We start from the raw sequence: 15,823 nt of genomic DNA, 5'->3' as shown, positions 1-15,823 counted from the left end.
GAAGGGCACACTGTCCCCTGCCACAGAAGGGAAATGTGTGGTTCAGGGCCTTGCCTAAGGCTGCACAGCTAGGAAGTGACTCCGCTGGAGAAATCGAGACAGACTCCGGAATCTATGCTGCCCACCCACCCCACTCCACTCCAGACCTCACCTTTGAGAACCACGTCCAAAGCCCACTCTCTCCCAGAGCTTGGTGTTACCTCATAGGGTGTCAGCAGCGGCTTGGGGAAGGCTGTGCCCCAGTCAATGGAGAGACGTGGACATGCCACCTGCACCCACCTGGGAAGGGAAGCCAGGTCAGACCCTAGGAAGGGCCTCCCCGTCGCCCAGGCAGCATGCTGAAGAACATGACAGTGCCCCCAGCACACCCATTCATTAACAGGCTTTATGAATCCTAAAGTAAAGACAGTGACCCACTGCTGTTTGGAATACTGTATCGTTGCGTGTTTTCTCCTGTTTCCTCTGCCGACAATGAGCTTTCCAGGGCAGCTCACTGGTGATAGTATCCCCAGAACCAAATTTAGTACCTGGTACAGGGCAGGTGTCAGCCACCGCTCAAACTCATCTCACAAGGACAAATGTGATGTTGCCATTGCCTCTGAGCCCCAAAGTCCCAAAGCAGGTATGACCCAGTTAGCCCTCCCAGGGAGGTTCTGTAAACAGTAAAATTCCATGACCATGGAAGCAATTCCTGTTGGCTCCAGCCTTCAAGACGAGCTGGGCAAGACCCAGCTTCTAAGCTTCTTTAGCCAGTCATAGCCAGGCAGGTACTCACACATCCACCTCGGGAAGTAGGCTAAGCTTGCTGGGGAAGATCTCAGAGAGCAGCAGCCTCACAAAGGAAAGGCCCAAGGCTCGGAGTTGAGATTCCAGGTGCTGTTGGGAGAGGGAGGCAGGGTGGGGGTCACCTGGTCAAGCAGCCAAAGCTGAACCTGTGGCCTACTGGTTTTCCCAGCTGTGTTCCCAGTCACTTCCCTCCTCCAGAGGCTGTCCTGAGCCCACTGACCTCCAGGATCTTAGGACTGCCCTGGCGGCCCAAAGTGCCCAGAATAAGGCCCCAGGACTTAGCTGAGCGGGCAGTGGCTATGGCTTCTTGGCGAGCAGCCTGCATGCGCTGGTGGTCATAGTGTTCTCTGGATAGGACTTTGCTATATGGGTCATACCTGGAAAAGAAGCAGTCAGGGTCACTGTGGCAGCCACTGTCAGGACCAGTATTATGCACACAGCTCCTGACTCAGCCCCGTGGGCTCCTGAACCTTTAGGCCCCACGCAGGTAATTAAGAACAGAGGCAAGAGCGGGGACTGTCATTAGGAAGACCTGTCCCACAGCTGGAGCAGACAAGAGTGGGCGGCTTTAGGATCTCCGTGTAAACCCCAGGAGACGGGTAGGCAACAGCAGCCCTGGGGCTAATGCCCAGATCCAGGGCCCAAGTGCCTCAGACCCTTAGGGCTGGTGGCTTAGTGGCCAGGAAATGGGGATGCAACCAATTGAGGACCTCAGTGGCAGGGAATCTCACCCCTCACCAGCTGGTCAGCCCAGCCCGGCCCAGCCCATACCGGTAAGCGGGGACATTGGGGTTGGCAATCATGACAGACTCCAGATGGAAGCGGCCATCTCCAAGATACCTGCAGGGGTGGAAAGGAGGCTAAGTGTGGTTTAGGGCAGCAGAAGAGGCACTCGCTGGCTTAGAAGTCCACAGGGCTGGCCGGGTGCAGTGGCTCACGCCTGTAATCCCAGCACTTTGGGAGACCGAGGCGGGCGGATCATGAGGTCAGGAGATCGAGACCATCCTGGCTAACACAGTGAAACCCCGTCTCTACTAAAAATACAAAAACTTAGCTGGGTGTGGTGGCGGGCGCCTGTAGTCCCAGCTACTCGGGAGGCTGAGGCCCGAGAGTGGCGTGAACCCGGGAGGTGGAGCTTGCAGTGAGCTGAGATCGCGCCACTGCACTCCAGCCTGGGCGACAGAGTGAGACTCCGTCTCAAAAAGAAAAAAAAAAAAAAGAAGTCCACAGGGCTGCCAGGTGCAGTGGCTCATGCCTGTAATCCCAACACTTTGGGAGGCCGAGGCGGGTGGATCACGAGGTCAGGAGATCAAGACCATCCTGGCTAACACGGTGAAACCCTGTCTCTACTAAAAATACAAAAACTTAGCTGGGCGTGGTGGCGGGCGCCTGTAGTCCCAGCTACTGGGGAGGCTGAAGCAGGATAATCACTTGAACCCGGGAGGCAGAGGCTGCAGTGAGCCGAGATCGCACCTCTGCACTCCAGCCTGGGCGACAGAACAAGACTCTGTCTCAAAAAAAAAAAAAAGTCCAGAGGACTGAGTTCACAGCTGGCTGTGCTGTGCCTCTGTGTAAACTGGGACAAGCCTTCACTTCACCTCTTGGAGCCTTGGTTTTCTCACGTGTGAAATAAGGAGTTTGAATTGGATGACTCTAAGGTCCCTCTATTTACATAATGCAGAATCTAAGAACCGTCCCACCCCAAGCTTCTGGGGAAGAGTGAAGGAGCAGCCGGCCGTGGTAAGGCCACCTGGGGTTCTAGAGATCCTCATTTGGAAGTTGGGGAACAGATTCTCCTTCACAAGCTCAATACAGATGTGGACAGTAGTGTTCAAGGAGTCATCTACGCCAGCAGTAACCAATATTTTTGGCACCGGGAACAGGTTTTGTGGAAGACACGGGTGGGATTGGGGGATGGTTTCAGGATGAAACTGTCTCACCTCAGATCATCAGGCATTAGGATCTCATAAAGATCATGCAACCTAGATCCCTCGCATGTACAGGTCACGATAGGGTTTGAGCTCCTACAAGAATCTAATGCCGCGGCGGATCTGACAGGAGGCGGAGCTCAGGCGGTCACGCTGGCTGGCCCACCCCTCACCTTCTACTGTGCGGCAGGGTTCCTAACAGGCCATGGGACCAGGGGTTGGGGACCTCTGATCTATGCTGTACATGAGGTTGCAGGGCATACAATGGCTACTTTCTGCCCAAACTAGCTCTTGGGGCCAGTTACTGAGTTATAACAAAAGCTACCGGATTTTCATTTTGTTTTTTTGAGGCAGGGTCTTACTCTGTCACCCAGGTTGAGTGACTCGGTCATGGCTCGCTGCAGCCTCAACCTCCCAGGCTCAAGCGATCCTCTCACCTAAGCCTCCTGAGGAGCTGGGACTACAGGCATGGACACTGTACCCAGCTAATTCCTTTTTTTTTTTTTTTTTTTTTTTTTTTTGGAGAGAACAGGGTTTCATTATGTTCCCCAAGCTGGTCTCAAACTCCTGGACATATGCAATTCTCCTGCCTTGGCCTCCCAAAGTGTTGAGATTACAGGCGTGAGCCACTGTGCCCGGCCAACAGCTACTGTTTATTGGACTTGTGCCTTCTGTGTACCAGGCATCGACTAAGTACCTGCTGTGAATTAGTTCACGCAGTCCTATCTCTTAATCCTCCCAGATACGTATAGTATACCTGTTTTACAGAAGATAACAACTGAGGCTCAGGGATGTTAAGAAACTCGCCTAGTATTAAACAGCTAGGAAGCACTGTGTCTGAGGCTCAACCCAGGCTGTACCAAGTGTGCCCCCAGACATGCTGTCCCTGACAGTAGCTTCCCAGCCCATGAAGACTACAGAGCGTGGAAGATAACCTGCCTGTGGCAGCTCCTTCTCTCCCTCTTGGAGACCACACTTCATTCTGATGAATGGCTAACATTCAGGGTGTCCCTCCCTCCAACATACACTTTGAGGACCCCAAGGGTAGAGACTGAGTGACGTGGGCACAGGGGGAATGCCGCTCAGTGCTGCTCGGGGAGCAGGGCTGCCAGATCTGGGCTGGGGAAGGCCCTGATGTGGGCCTATCTAGGGACAGGGGTGTCAGGCCTGTGGAAACAGCCTCCGAAGCCCCAGAGGTGGGACTGAGTCAGGGAGCACCCCTCCCTCCCTGCCATTAGTACGGAACGGGGCTCCCTTCCCTAGTCCCAGTCGGGGGAGCCGTCGGCTCTCAGGCTGGCTGCATTCACACAACATTAAGCATTTCCATTACCTAAAATAATTAGGCGGCAGGAGACACGCTGCTTCTGCTTGTTAGCTGTCCGGATGGTAAATTAATGGGGCTGCAGCCTGGGCGTGCCCATCCATCTTCTCCAATTATATTCCCACCATTTCCAGCCCACCCTCAACCCCCATCAGGCCCTCTGATTCCTGCCCCCACCCTGCACAGCCTTCTGGATGATGGACTGGGCAGTGGAGAAAGCGACAGTAAACCTGAGGTCTGCTCCCTGTTTGATCCCTACCTTGCAGTGTGACCTCAGGCTCACAGGTAAGGAGCATTAGATTTGGTTTCTTTCCTGGATGATGAACCTCAGGCTCCCTCCCAGGGTACACGCATGTCTCTAGGACTTACTTGGCCCCCATTTTTAACTTACACAACGGCCTCCACCTCTTTGGACAGTCGGGGGGATGTGCAGCCCAGGATCTCTCCAGGGGACAGGGGCTTGCACTGTGGGACACTCACACGATACTCGGCTTTCAGCTCCTGGGCGGCTGCCTGTAGGAATGACGAGGGAAGTGAAGCCAGCGGCTGGGGCAGGAGAGCCAGGGCTGAGAAACAGCCTGGAGCACCTGGGGATCCTGCAACAGCTGGAGAGTGGCCGCTGTCCACCCTGCGGGAGGCCGAGGATCCTCGTTCCACCCACCTGCAAGGTCGACACAAACTGAATGGTGCTGACCAGGGCAAGGGCAGTGGCTGGGGGAAAGGTGAGGCGGAGAGAGTCCAGGAGGTGCGTAGTGTCTATCCGGATGTCCACAAAGACGTACAGCACCCGGAAGTCTTGGGCCGAGGTGTCCATGGGAACTGTGGGAGGGAGGAGTTCAGGGGCTGTTTGGGAAGGCAGGAGCAGCAGAGGGCCCGGCCAGGCTCAGGTCTCTGAGCAGCCAGGCGCAGTGGCTTCAGCCTGGGGGTAAAAGGACAGGGTAGGAGAAGAGGGGGGTTACAGATCCCCTAGAAGCTCCTTCTCAATCAGACTTCTCTGTCACCCGGCCGGGGCCCAGCCTGCTCTACAACCAACAGCCTTTCAAACACCTGCATCTGGGACAGAGCACCGTTGCCAAGGCAACCAAATCCAAAGGAAAGATCTACCTGCAGAGCGGGAAGGCAGAGGCCACCCCAGAAACCAGGAGGGACCTTGTGTCTCCAAGCAGGACAAGAAGGCACTGCCATGGGGAAGATGAATGTGCAGCCTGCCTCCCTGCCAGCCCCGCCACCGTCCAGGTGTCCTGGCCCCACCATACTCAGGCAACTGTGGCCGTAGTGCACCAAGAAGTCAGCTCCCAGGGCCCTCGCTGTGAAGTCATCCACACAGCAAGCCCCGTAGGTCACGTCACCCATCACCATCACTTCGGCCTCCGTGAACCTGCCGGCACAGGGGTGGGGAACGGTGGGACAGGGACACGGGGACTGAGGTAGGAGAGACCCAACCCTGGGAGGGTGTCTCAGGGCCCAGCTCCTCTCTCCCTACCTCTCCCAGTTCCTCGGGATGGCAGCTGCCACTTCTGCCAACAAAGATTAGGAGGGGCACAGCTGCCGCCTGCCCCAGCCTGGCAGCCGCTCCTGGAACTGTTGCTGCGTGAGGACCCTCGTTCCTCTACCCAGGCTCAGGCTGCAGGAGGGACCCCAACCCTCACTCCGGCACACGTGGGGTCAAAACACAGACACCCCATGCCCTGACTCACCCACCCAGAGCCGTGAGCACGCACACACACCCAAAGGTCCTCACTCCCGCGCTGAGTGCTGTGGTGGGCATGGGCGTGGCTGTATGAATACACACAGCCTCCCTCTTGCCGGGACCCCCACTCCCTCCCCACCACAGGCAGGGTCCTCTCGCCCGGGCCCCCACTCCCTCCCCACCACAGGCAGGGCCCCCACCCCCTCCCCACCACAGGCAGGGCCCCCTCGCCTGGACCCCCACTACCTCCCCACCACAGGCAGGGTCCTCTCGCCTGGACCCCCACCCCCTCCCCACCACAGGCAGGGCCCCCTCGCCTGGACCCCCACTACCTCCCCACCACAGGCAGGGCCCTCTCGCCTGGACCCCCACTCCCTCCCCACCACAGACAGGGCCCTCTCGCCCGGGCCCCCACTCCCTCCCCACCACAGGCAGGGCCCCCACCCGTTCCCCATCACAGGCAGGGCCTCCTCGCCTGGACCCCCACTACCTCCCCACCACAGGCAGGGCCCTCTCGCCTGGACCCCCACTACCTGCCCACCACAGGCAGGGCCCTTTCGCCCAGACCCCCACTACTTCCCCACCACAGGCAGGGCCCCCACCCACTCCCCACCACAGGCAGGGCCCCCTCGCCTGGACCCCCACTACCTCCCCACCACAGGCAGGGCCCTCTCGCCTGGACCCCCACTACCTGCCCACCACAGGCAGGGCCCTTTCGCCCAGACCCCCACTACCTCCCCACCACAGGCAGGGCCCCCACCCACTCCCCACCACAGGCAGGGCCCCCTCGCCTGGACCCCCACTACCTCCCCACCACAGGCAGGGCCCTCTCGCCTGGACCCCCACTACCTGCCCACCACAGACAGGGCCCTCTCACCCGGGGCCCCCACTACCTCCCCACCACAGGCAGGGCCCTCTCGCCTGGACCCCCACTACCTGCCCACCACAGGCAGGGCCCCCTCGCCTGGACCCCCACTCCCTCCCCACCACAGACAGGGCCCTCTCGCCTGGACCCCCACTCCCTCCCCACCACAGGCAGGGTCCTCTCGCCCGGGGCCCCCACTCCCTCCCCACCACAGGCAGGGTCCTCTCGCCCGGGCCCCCACTCCCTCCCCACCACAGGCAGGGCCCCCACCCCCTCCCCACCACAGGCAGGGCCCCCTCGCCTGGACCCCCACTACCTCCCCACCACAGGCAGGGTCCTCTCGCCTGGACCCCCACCCCCTCCCCACCACAGGCAGGGCCCCCTCGCCTGGACCCCCACTACCTCCCCACCACAGGCAGGGCCCTCTCGCCTGGACCCCCACTCCCTCCCCACCACAGACAGGGCCCTCTCGCCCGGGCCCCCACTCCCTCCCCACCACAGGCAGGGCCCCCACCCCTTCCCCATCACAGGCAGGGCCTCCTCGCCTGGACCCCCACTACCTCCCCACCACAGGCAGGGCCCTCTCGCCTGGACCCCCACTACCTGCCCACCACAGGCAGGGCCCTTTCGCCCAGACCCCCACTACTTCCCCACCACAGGCAGGGCCCCCACCCACTCCCCACCACAGGCAGGGCCCCCTCGCCTGGACCCCCACTACCTCCCCACCACAGGCAGGGCCCTCTCGCCTGGACCCCCACTACCTGCCCACCACAGGCAGGGCCCTTTCGCCCAGACCCCCACTACCTCCCCACCACAGGCAGGGCCCCCACCCACTCCCCACCACAGGCAGGGCCCCCTCGCCTGGACCCCCACTACCTCCCCACCACAGGCAGGGCCCTCTCGCCTGGACCCCCACTACCTGCCCACCACAGACAGGGCCCTCTCACCCGGGGCCCCCACTACCTCCCCACCACAGGCAGGGCCCTCTCGCCTGGACCCCCACTACCTGCCCACCACAGGCAGGGCCCCCTCGCCTGGACCCCCACTCCCTCCCCACCACAGACAGGGCCCTCTCGCCTGGACCCCCACTCCCTCCCCACCACAGGCAGGGTCCTCTCGCCCGGGGCCCCCACTCCCTCCCCACCACAGGCAGGGTCCTCTCGCCCGGGCCCCCACTCCCTCCCCACCACAGGCAGGGCCCCCTCACCTGGACCCCCACTACCTCCCCACCACAGGCAGGGCCCTCTCGCCTGCACCCCCACTACCTGCCCACCACAGGCAGGGCCCTTTCGCCCAGACCCCCACGACCTCCCCACCACAGGCAGGGCCCCCTCGCCTGGACCCCCACTACCTCCCCATCACAGGCAGGGCCCCCACCCCCTCCCCACCACAGGCAAGGCCCTCTCGCCCGGACCCCCACCCACTCCCCACCACAGGCAGGGCCCCCTCGCCTGGACCCCCACTACCTCCCCATCACAGGCAGGGCCCCCTCCCCACCACAGGCAGGGCCCCCTCGCCTGGACCCCCACTCCCTCCCCACCACAGGCAGGGCCCTCTCGTCCAGACCCCCACTCCCTCCCCACCACAGACAGGGCCCTCTCGCCTGGACCCCCACTACCTCCCCACCACAGACAGGGCCCTCTCGTCCGGACCCCCACCCCCTCCCCACCACAGGCAGGGCCCCCTCACCCGGACCCCCACCCCCTCCCCCCCACAGGCAGGGCCGCCTCGCCCGGACCCCCACTACCTCCCCATCACAGGCAGGGCCCTCTAGCCCGGACCCCCACTACCTCCCCACCACAGGCAGGGCCCGCTCGCCCGAACCCCTACCCCCTTCCCACCACAGGCAGGGCCCTCTCGCCTGGACCCCCACTCCCTCCCCACCGCAGGCAGGGCCCTTGGTGCCCAGGATGGGGGGACCCAGGCACAGCTCCCCCATAGCACATGGCACCACCTACACGCCTCCTGCATCAGGAAGAGGAGGCTCTGGCCAGAACACTGCCGTGGGAACTGCTGCCAGGCCTGAATCACTGGGGGAGGGGGTGGGTGGGGAAGACCTTGTACCCCTGAACTCACCCTAGGAATGGAGGAGAACCCCCTCTTCCTTGAAAGAGACTCACACTTGGGGCGTGGAGGCTGGCTCAGTGACTGGGGTCCCCCCATCCTTCCCCTGGGGGTGTGGCAGTGGAAGAGTTGAGCTCCTGCTAGTCACCCCCTCCTCCACCCCCTTCCCCAAATCAGGCTGTGCCCAGAAGCAGATTATTCACCTCCTTAGAATGCAGCCCAGGCGTCTGAGTCAGCCACAGCACTTAATTTTTTATAGATTAAAATGTATGCAAATTGGCCTGAGCCCCAGAGAGCATCCCCAAGGGGCAAGACGGTGGGAGCAGGGAAGTGAGTCTGTGGCAACAAGATGGGGCAGCAGGGGAGGGAGGGCAGCAGCAGGGGAGGGGGATGGGGCAGCAGCAGGGGAGGGGGATGGGGCAGCAGCAGGGGAGGGGGATGGGGCAGCAGGGGAGGGGGATGGGGCAGCAGGGGAGTGGGGGAGGAGGAGAGGGGGCAGCAGGGGAGTGGGGGAGGAGGGGAGGGGGCAGCAGGGGAGGGGGGAGCAGGGGAGGGGGAAGGGGAGTAGGGGAAGGGAATGGGGCAGCAGGGGAGGGGATGGGGAAACTGGGGAGGGGGATGGGGAGCAGGGGAGGGGGAGGGGGAAGGGGAGGGGGAAGGGGAGGGGAGAGGGAGGGGGAGCAGGGGAGGGGGAGGGGGAGCAGGGGAGGGGAAGGGGGGAGAAGAGAGGTTTGGGGGAGCAGGGGAGGGAGGGTGGCAGCAGGGGAGGGGGATGGGGGAGCAGGGGAGGGGGATGGGGGAGCAGGGGAGGGGGAGGGAGGAGCAGGGGAGGGCGATGGGGCAGCAGGGGAGTGGGAGGTTCCCAGCATGAGATGACCTCCCCTTTCTTCGTTCCCCTCCCCTGTTCCTGTGCTGGTTCCAGATGGCTGAGCTCTCACCCTCCCCACCAAGGATGGCTCATTGTATTGCAGAAACTTAGAGTGACACGGGTAGGATGTAGAGGAACTGAATACCTTCTCCCAGGCACCTCCCCACTCCAAACCCATCCTTGCCCTACTTCCCCAAATGTGCCCGAGGAACAGGTGCCCCCCGCCGCCCCCCACCGGCAGACCTCCCACTGATCACTCAGCGCATTTCAGGGGCAGCTTGGAGAATTCTTAGGTTCCTCCCCAGGTCCTACCACCTGCTCTGGGTCTAGCTTTGAAGACACTGGGATTGATTTCTTTCTCTGTCCCAAATGTTTAGGGGAGGGGGGGTTTGCAGGGACAAGCAGGGCTCTCAGCAAGCTGGGAGATTTGTTTTGGGTTTTCCCTGAGTGTGTGTATGGTTGTGGGAGGGAAAGGGGGAAGGTGGAGGTTCAGAAGGAAAAAATGCCCGCCACTAGGGCTTTACCCACCCGGGTAATGAGCATAGGGGGTGGGGGAAGCCTGGCTCACCCTCCTCTCCAGTGCCCCAAGCCTCACCTTTCCAAGATATCCACAATGGTACAGGCAAAGAGGAGGAGGCCTTCCGGCATCTGCAAGGCCACTGCAAGACGAGCAGAGACATGAGAGGTGGAGGGCTAGGAAGGGGCTGCAAGGGGGACACTGTCCCATCTGGGCCAGGCAACCTCTCCACCCCCACCCCAGCTCAATGATCACGGGCTCACCCTTCTTGGCCTGGGCTTGTTGGATCCTCCAGATGGTCTTGGGGATCTCAAAGTTGTAGTTGGAAGGCAGGACCCGCATTGCTGCCTGCAGCTGAGGGTTCTTCAGGATCTCAGGGGGGATCTGATTGGCCACGCGGCCCCGAGGGGCCCGACCTAGAATGGATATAAGGCCTGAGTTGGTGTCTGTCTTTGGCCGAAGCCAGATTGAGATGGAATAGGGATCCCTTTTCAGGGCCTGCCGGTGCCCCCCCTCAAGCATAGAAATAAAAATTTTGAGTCATCTCAAGAAAAATCCCAGGCATCTTAGCTAGCCCTACAACCAGCAATTAGGGAATTAAATAACTTGCTAAACAAGAAGATAATAAACAACAGTCACCCAAGTCAGAGTCACGAGATGTCTGGTTCCCTATAGAAACTACACATAACACCTTGACATATATTCCTAAGTTATTTTTCAGAAACCAGGACCCCCACCCCCCCACCAGGTGAAAAATGCCAACTAATTGCTGTCATGTAAGACCTCAGACAGACTGAAGCCAGAAAATAGGTAAGAAAGTTCCATAAATTCCCCAGCCCTTAATTCACTTTAAAGATCCCCAGAAGCCCAGCCTTTAAAAACCCTCTGCAGCCGGGCGCGGTGGCTCACGCCTGTAATCCCAGCACTTTGGGAGGCTGAGGTGGGCGGATCACGAGATCAGGAGATCGAGACCATCCTGGCTAACACGGGGAAATACTACTCTCTACTAAAAATACAAAAAATTAGCCGGGCCTGGTGGCAGGCACCTGTAGTCCCAGCTAAGGCAGGAGAATGGCGTGAACCCGGGAGGCGGAGCTTGCAGTGAGCCGAGATCGCGCCGCTGCACTCCAGCCTGGGCAACAGAGCGAGACACCATCTCAAAAATAAGTAAATAAATAAATAAAATAAAAACCCTTTGCTTGTAAGCCATCAGGAAGTTTAGGTCTTAAGCTTTAGCTGCCCAGTCTCCCTGCTTGGTGCCTTACAATAAATGCTTGTTCTCTCCCTGCAAATCTCAATGTCAGTGTTTGGCTTTTGCTTTGTGTGGATGGGAAGACCCAAGTTGAGTTTGGTAACAAGACCCAGCTAAGCTGTTAACTCCACCAAGTTTAAGGGCCAGATCCAGACACCAAGGGGGTTGGCCCAGCTTTCGTTCTCACTGAATTCATCCTGAAGGTAGAGACAATTCATTAAGCCAGAAGGTAACCGGTATAATTTCCATGTTGTGAAATCACTGGGAATCGAAGACTTGAGCCCATGAATAGAATATGGCTCACCTTCTTCCTCAGGAGAGCAGAGGTGACACCAGGGGCTAAGGGGCAAAGAATGAGTCTGAGTCCATATACTGCTCCCTGATAGAGAACAGCCCTGCGGAAAACCTAAGAGTCAGTCTAGCCAGCCCAGCCAGCCTGGGAGAATGTCCCCCCTCTCCCACCTCCTGAGGACACCTTGAAGTTTTGAGCTTATAGATATGAGGTCTATAAGCAAACCGTTAAACATGAATACTAACTTAAAAGACTGCCCTCCTGACTCAGAACCCCACTGACTGTGGCCACACTGTTCGTTCTTTCACGCTTACTTCTCCTCATTTAAAAGGGAAATAAACATCATACATTTGACTGACTTAGCTGTCCCATTGCTCCTCCTTACTCTTAAACCAGGAAGGATGGAAAGAACACTTGAGTCAGGGTGGTGGACGTACCACTAAGGACAGAAAAGTGACCTTGTCCCTTAGGGACCAGCAGTCTAGGGGGGGAAAAGACAGGTATACACATAATTACAACTCCTGGAGTAAAGGGGAAACCGTAGCCCTTAGCAAACTGCAACTCTTACTCTGGTCTCATCCTACTCCTAAGTAGGATAAAAAATAATAAGCTGAATAAACAATTCATCTTATTATTTTTTAAGGCAGGGTCTCACTCCATCACCCAGGCTGGAGTGCAGGGGCGCAATCATGGTCCACTGCGGCCTCGACCTCCTGGGCTCAAACGATAATCCTCCCACCTCAGCCTCCCCAGTAGCTAGGACCACAGGCATGTGCCAAGACGCAGGGCTAATTTTTTTTTTTTTTTTTTTTTTTTTGAGACAGAGTCTCACTCTGTCTGTTGGCCAGGCTGGAGTGCAGTGGTGCAATCTCGGCTCACTGCAACCTCAGCCTCTCGGACTCAAGCAATTCTCCTGCCTCAGCCTCCCGAGTAGCTGGGATTACAGGCGTGTGCTACCACACTCGGCTAATTTTTGTATTTTTAGTAGAGACAGGGTTTCACCATGTTGGCCAGGCTGGTCTCAAACTCCTAACCTCAGGTAATCCGCCCGCCTCAGCCTCCCAGAGTGCTGGGATTACAGGTGTAAGCCACCGTGCCCGGCCACGCACGGCTATTTTTTATTTTTTTGTGCATACAGGGTCCCCCTATGTTGCCCAGACTGGTGTGGAATTCCTGGGCTCACACAATCCTCCTTAGCCTCCCAAAGTGCTCAGACTAAAGGTGTAAGCCACTATGCCCTGCCCCGACAATTAAGCTTAGTTCAACCCCGTTATCTCTTCAGGAGCCACAGAGTCTGAGGATATGAAAAGGCAAGAAATTAACTTATTCAACGAGTATGTATTGAGACTGTGCTATGTGCCACAACTTCTGCTAGGGCCCCACACTATGATAGGAGGGACCCGCCCAGACATGAGGCTTCACCCACTGTGTGGGCGGCGGTGGGGATGGTCCAGCGGAGGCTGGGGCCCTGAGATCAGATTTGAACGTTACCACTGCTATGGTTTTTGGGCAGTTGTTTCAAAAGCCTTGGACAATCAGCCTAGGCTTCCTAGGCCCATTACAGATCCTCCTCTGACAGGTCCCTAGTGGTCGCTGGGGTGTAAGGAACTGCTAACGTTAGCCCTTCAATGTGTCCCAGGGACCAGTAGGCACCTCCTCCTTTATCACGTGGCTATGATATGTTTACATTAACATTCCCCCAGTAGACTGAGATCTCTGATTCTAGTACCTGCACCCAGCGCAGGCCTGGCATTCGGTGGGCGCTCAGTTAATGCCTGGCGAATGAAACCTTTTGCCTCTTTCCTGAAAGCATTCCCTGAGGGCGCACTCGTAAAATGCCCGCTGCATCTGGCCTGGCCCTTTCCCTCCCCGTCGAGTCCATTTTATCCGTCTGCCCGCCAAGACAAGGCTGTAGTTTCCGATTGGAGGATTAAGGGCTGCTCTCGGTCGTGCCCTAAAGCTGCAAAAGACTGGTACCCCTGGGCTCCGGCTGACAGCGACCCCGAGCTGGTGAGGGCGGCCCAAGGCGACTAACAGCGGGATCTAGCGGAGAAAGGCGCCGCCGCCGTTAAAGGGGGTTGGTCCTGTCCCTAACTTGGGGGCCCCGCCCCGAGATGCGAGGTCTGGAGGGCGCAGCGTTCCAGCACCCACCTCTGCCAGGGCCGTTTCGGCCGCCCTGCTCCGCTGCCCCGGATACAACCAGCGCCGCCATCACCTGCCTGCGCATGTGGTACTAAAAAGACAGCGCTGGAAGAACGCGGAGAGCGCAGACATTGCGATCGATCGCCGATCGGTCAGCGGGGGCGGGGGATACCCGCTGGGCGGGGCCATAAAGGAGGAGATAGGGGCGGGGCTGTAGTGGGCTCCACCCCAGCCCAGAATGCCGGGACTCAGGATTCCCTAGAGGTCCCCGACTATGGCAGTTGCCCTTGCCCTGCGACTTAGTCTCCCGCTCCTCTCCCCGGCCGGGCACGATCCTGGCGCTCCCGGACCGGTGCTCTCCTATGTGCGAACTCCCTGCACGAACTCTGCAGGCCGAGTCTTGTGAAGGGGACACCCACCAGATGTTCCTTGAGCCCCCCCTGCCAGTCTCCCCTCCTGGTAAGCAGTGGTCGGTCACCCGGCCGCCGTGTGGGGCCACGTTCCCTACTAGGGGGACTCCACTGTCCGGCAGGACAGAACTCAGGGACCACCAGCCCAGCTCCAAGTTGAGAGTCTTGGTGCAGGTTTCTGGATCGCCCTTATCAGCTTTTTAAATTATTTTTTTTGAGACAGGGTCTTGGTCTGTCGCCCAGGCTGGAGTGCAGTGGTGCGATCATGGTTCACAGCAGTCTCAACCTTCTGGGCTCAAGTCATCTTCCTGCCTCAGCCCCCTGAGTACCCGGGACCACAGGCGTACATTCAGCTAATTTTTTTTTTAGTAGAGATAAGGTTTCACTATTTTGCTCAAGCTGGTCTTGAACCTCTGGACTCAAGCAATCCTCCCACTTTGGCCTCCCAAAGTGCTGGGATTACAGGCGCGAGCCACTGCACCCAGCCTTTATCACCTTTAGAATCCACTGCGTAGACCCTGTAGAAACTGCCCCTCTGGGGAAGGCCCACAGCCTGAGGGTACTTTCCTGGGAAGGTGGGCAGTGGAGGACTGTGATGTCTAACCCTTCTGGACCCTGGCCAACCTTTGCCCTGCCCCTCAGGGCTGGTCTTTCTCCTGATCACTGGCCAGAGCCCCAGAGACCCCAAAGAGAAGACAGCCAGTGAGATGGCTTTGACCTTTGGAAGAGCAAAGTACCTGCAGGACTGGCCCTCAGCAGTCTGTCCCGGGGAACAATGGTCTTCCAGGGCTGACGGTCTACCCAGCCCCCTGGCATCCTCCTCCTCTCTCTGCGGTGGTGCTGTGAGCACAGCTGGCCCTTTAAGTCAGCTCTGTGGCCTCGGGCTCCCCCAGAGGCCCTCCCTGCTTGGAAACCCCTAATTAAGGTGCAGGGAGAAGTAAAAACAAGCAGCCAGAGACAGGCCCTGCCTGGGAGGCTGCCCAGAGAGGAGGAATGGCTGGACAGGCAGGGAGTGAGCAGCTGAGGGACCATCACCAAGGGTCAGTGCTGTGCCCCCCAGGCCACCGGCACTCTTAGGACAGGTAGCTCTAGACAGAAAAGTGACCAATGTGGGTCCCAGGAACACTCCCCTCAACTCGATAAGCGTCCGGACTAGACCTTCCCATCTCCCCCCAGCTTCTCTGGATCCCCAGGGTGCAAGATCTGAATTCCAGGAGCTCAGCCCCTCCTCTCTCAGGACACCGCTGCCCAGCCTGTGGACAGCCTTAGCTGTGACTGCAGCATGGAGTTTCAAGGGGAAAGGACTGGCTCCAATTGAGCAATGGCTTCTCCCTAGCAGGCGCCATATCCCTTGGGACCTTTCCCTCATCAGAGGTGGGGCCTGTTTGATGGCGAAGGTCCCATCCCTCTTGTAACATTGCCCCGCACCCGCTGTGCCTAATGAGCTGCTCTGGCCCCCATTAGGAAGCCGGATGATGCCTAGGAGAACTGGACATGAAGAACAGATGTGAGAATGCTTCCCCAAGACCCCGTGGTGCAGGACATTGGGGGCTGCCATTCAGCTTGGGCTGAGGGCACCTCCATCTGTCTGTGGGGGTCTCCCTGCCTGAGTTACTCAGCAGTCTGAGTAATTACTGCCTGACAAGAAGGCGGGCACAGTGCACCCCCACAGTACACCACAACACCCG

General features: G+C 59.0%; 1 protein-coding gene across 7 annotated transcripts in view; it reads right to left on the bottom strand.

The window, feature by feature from the left end:
* Positions 1-13,850, bottom strand: part of DPH1 (diphthamide biosynthesis 1) — a 15,916-nt gene extending 2,066 nt beyond the window's left edge. For 2 of the 7 annotated variants that reach the window (XM_063798174.1, XM_024350166.3), the window contains exons 1-10: positions 13,735-13,850; positions 10,303-10,455; positions 10,118-10,181; positions 5,292-5,413; positions 4,697-4,854; positions 4,427-4,548; positions 1,558-1,626; positions 1,007-1,163; positions 776-876; positions 201-279 (exon numbers count right to left, since the gene is read on the bottom strand). In XM_063798174.1, the coding sequence (XP_063654244.1) occupies positions 201-279; positions 776-876; positions 1,007-1,163; positions 1,558-1,626; positions 4,427-4,548; positions 4,697-4,854; positions 5,292-5,413; positions 10,118-10,181; positions 10,303-10,455; positions 13,735-13,810 (1,101 nt within the window). In that variant the 5' untranslated portion in view covers positions 13,811-13,850. Of the gene's footprint in view, positions 1-200; positions 280-775; positions 877-1,006; positions 1,164-1,557; positions 1,627-4,426; positions 4,549-4,696; positions 4,855-5,139; positions 5,414-5,518; positions 5,620-8,666; positions 8,763-10,117; positions 10,182-10,302; positions 10,577-13,734 lie in introns of those variants that run through there. The other 5 variants (XM_024350168.3, XM_063798177.1, XM_024350167.3 and 2 more) reach the window with 5 other exon arrangements.
* Positions 13,851-15,823: the final 1,973 nt, after the last annotated feature.

The sequence above is a fragment of the Pan troglodytes genome, chromosome 19, assembly GCF_028858775.2.
Source record: "Pan troglodytes isolate AG18354 chromosome 19, NHGRI_mPanTro3-v2.0_pri, whole genome shotgun sequence".
NCBI lineage: Eukaryota > Metazoa > Chordata > Mammalia > Primates > Hominidae > Pan > Pan troglodytes.
This window is presented reverse-complemented; position numbering and strand designations above follow the sequence as displayed.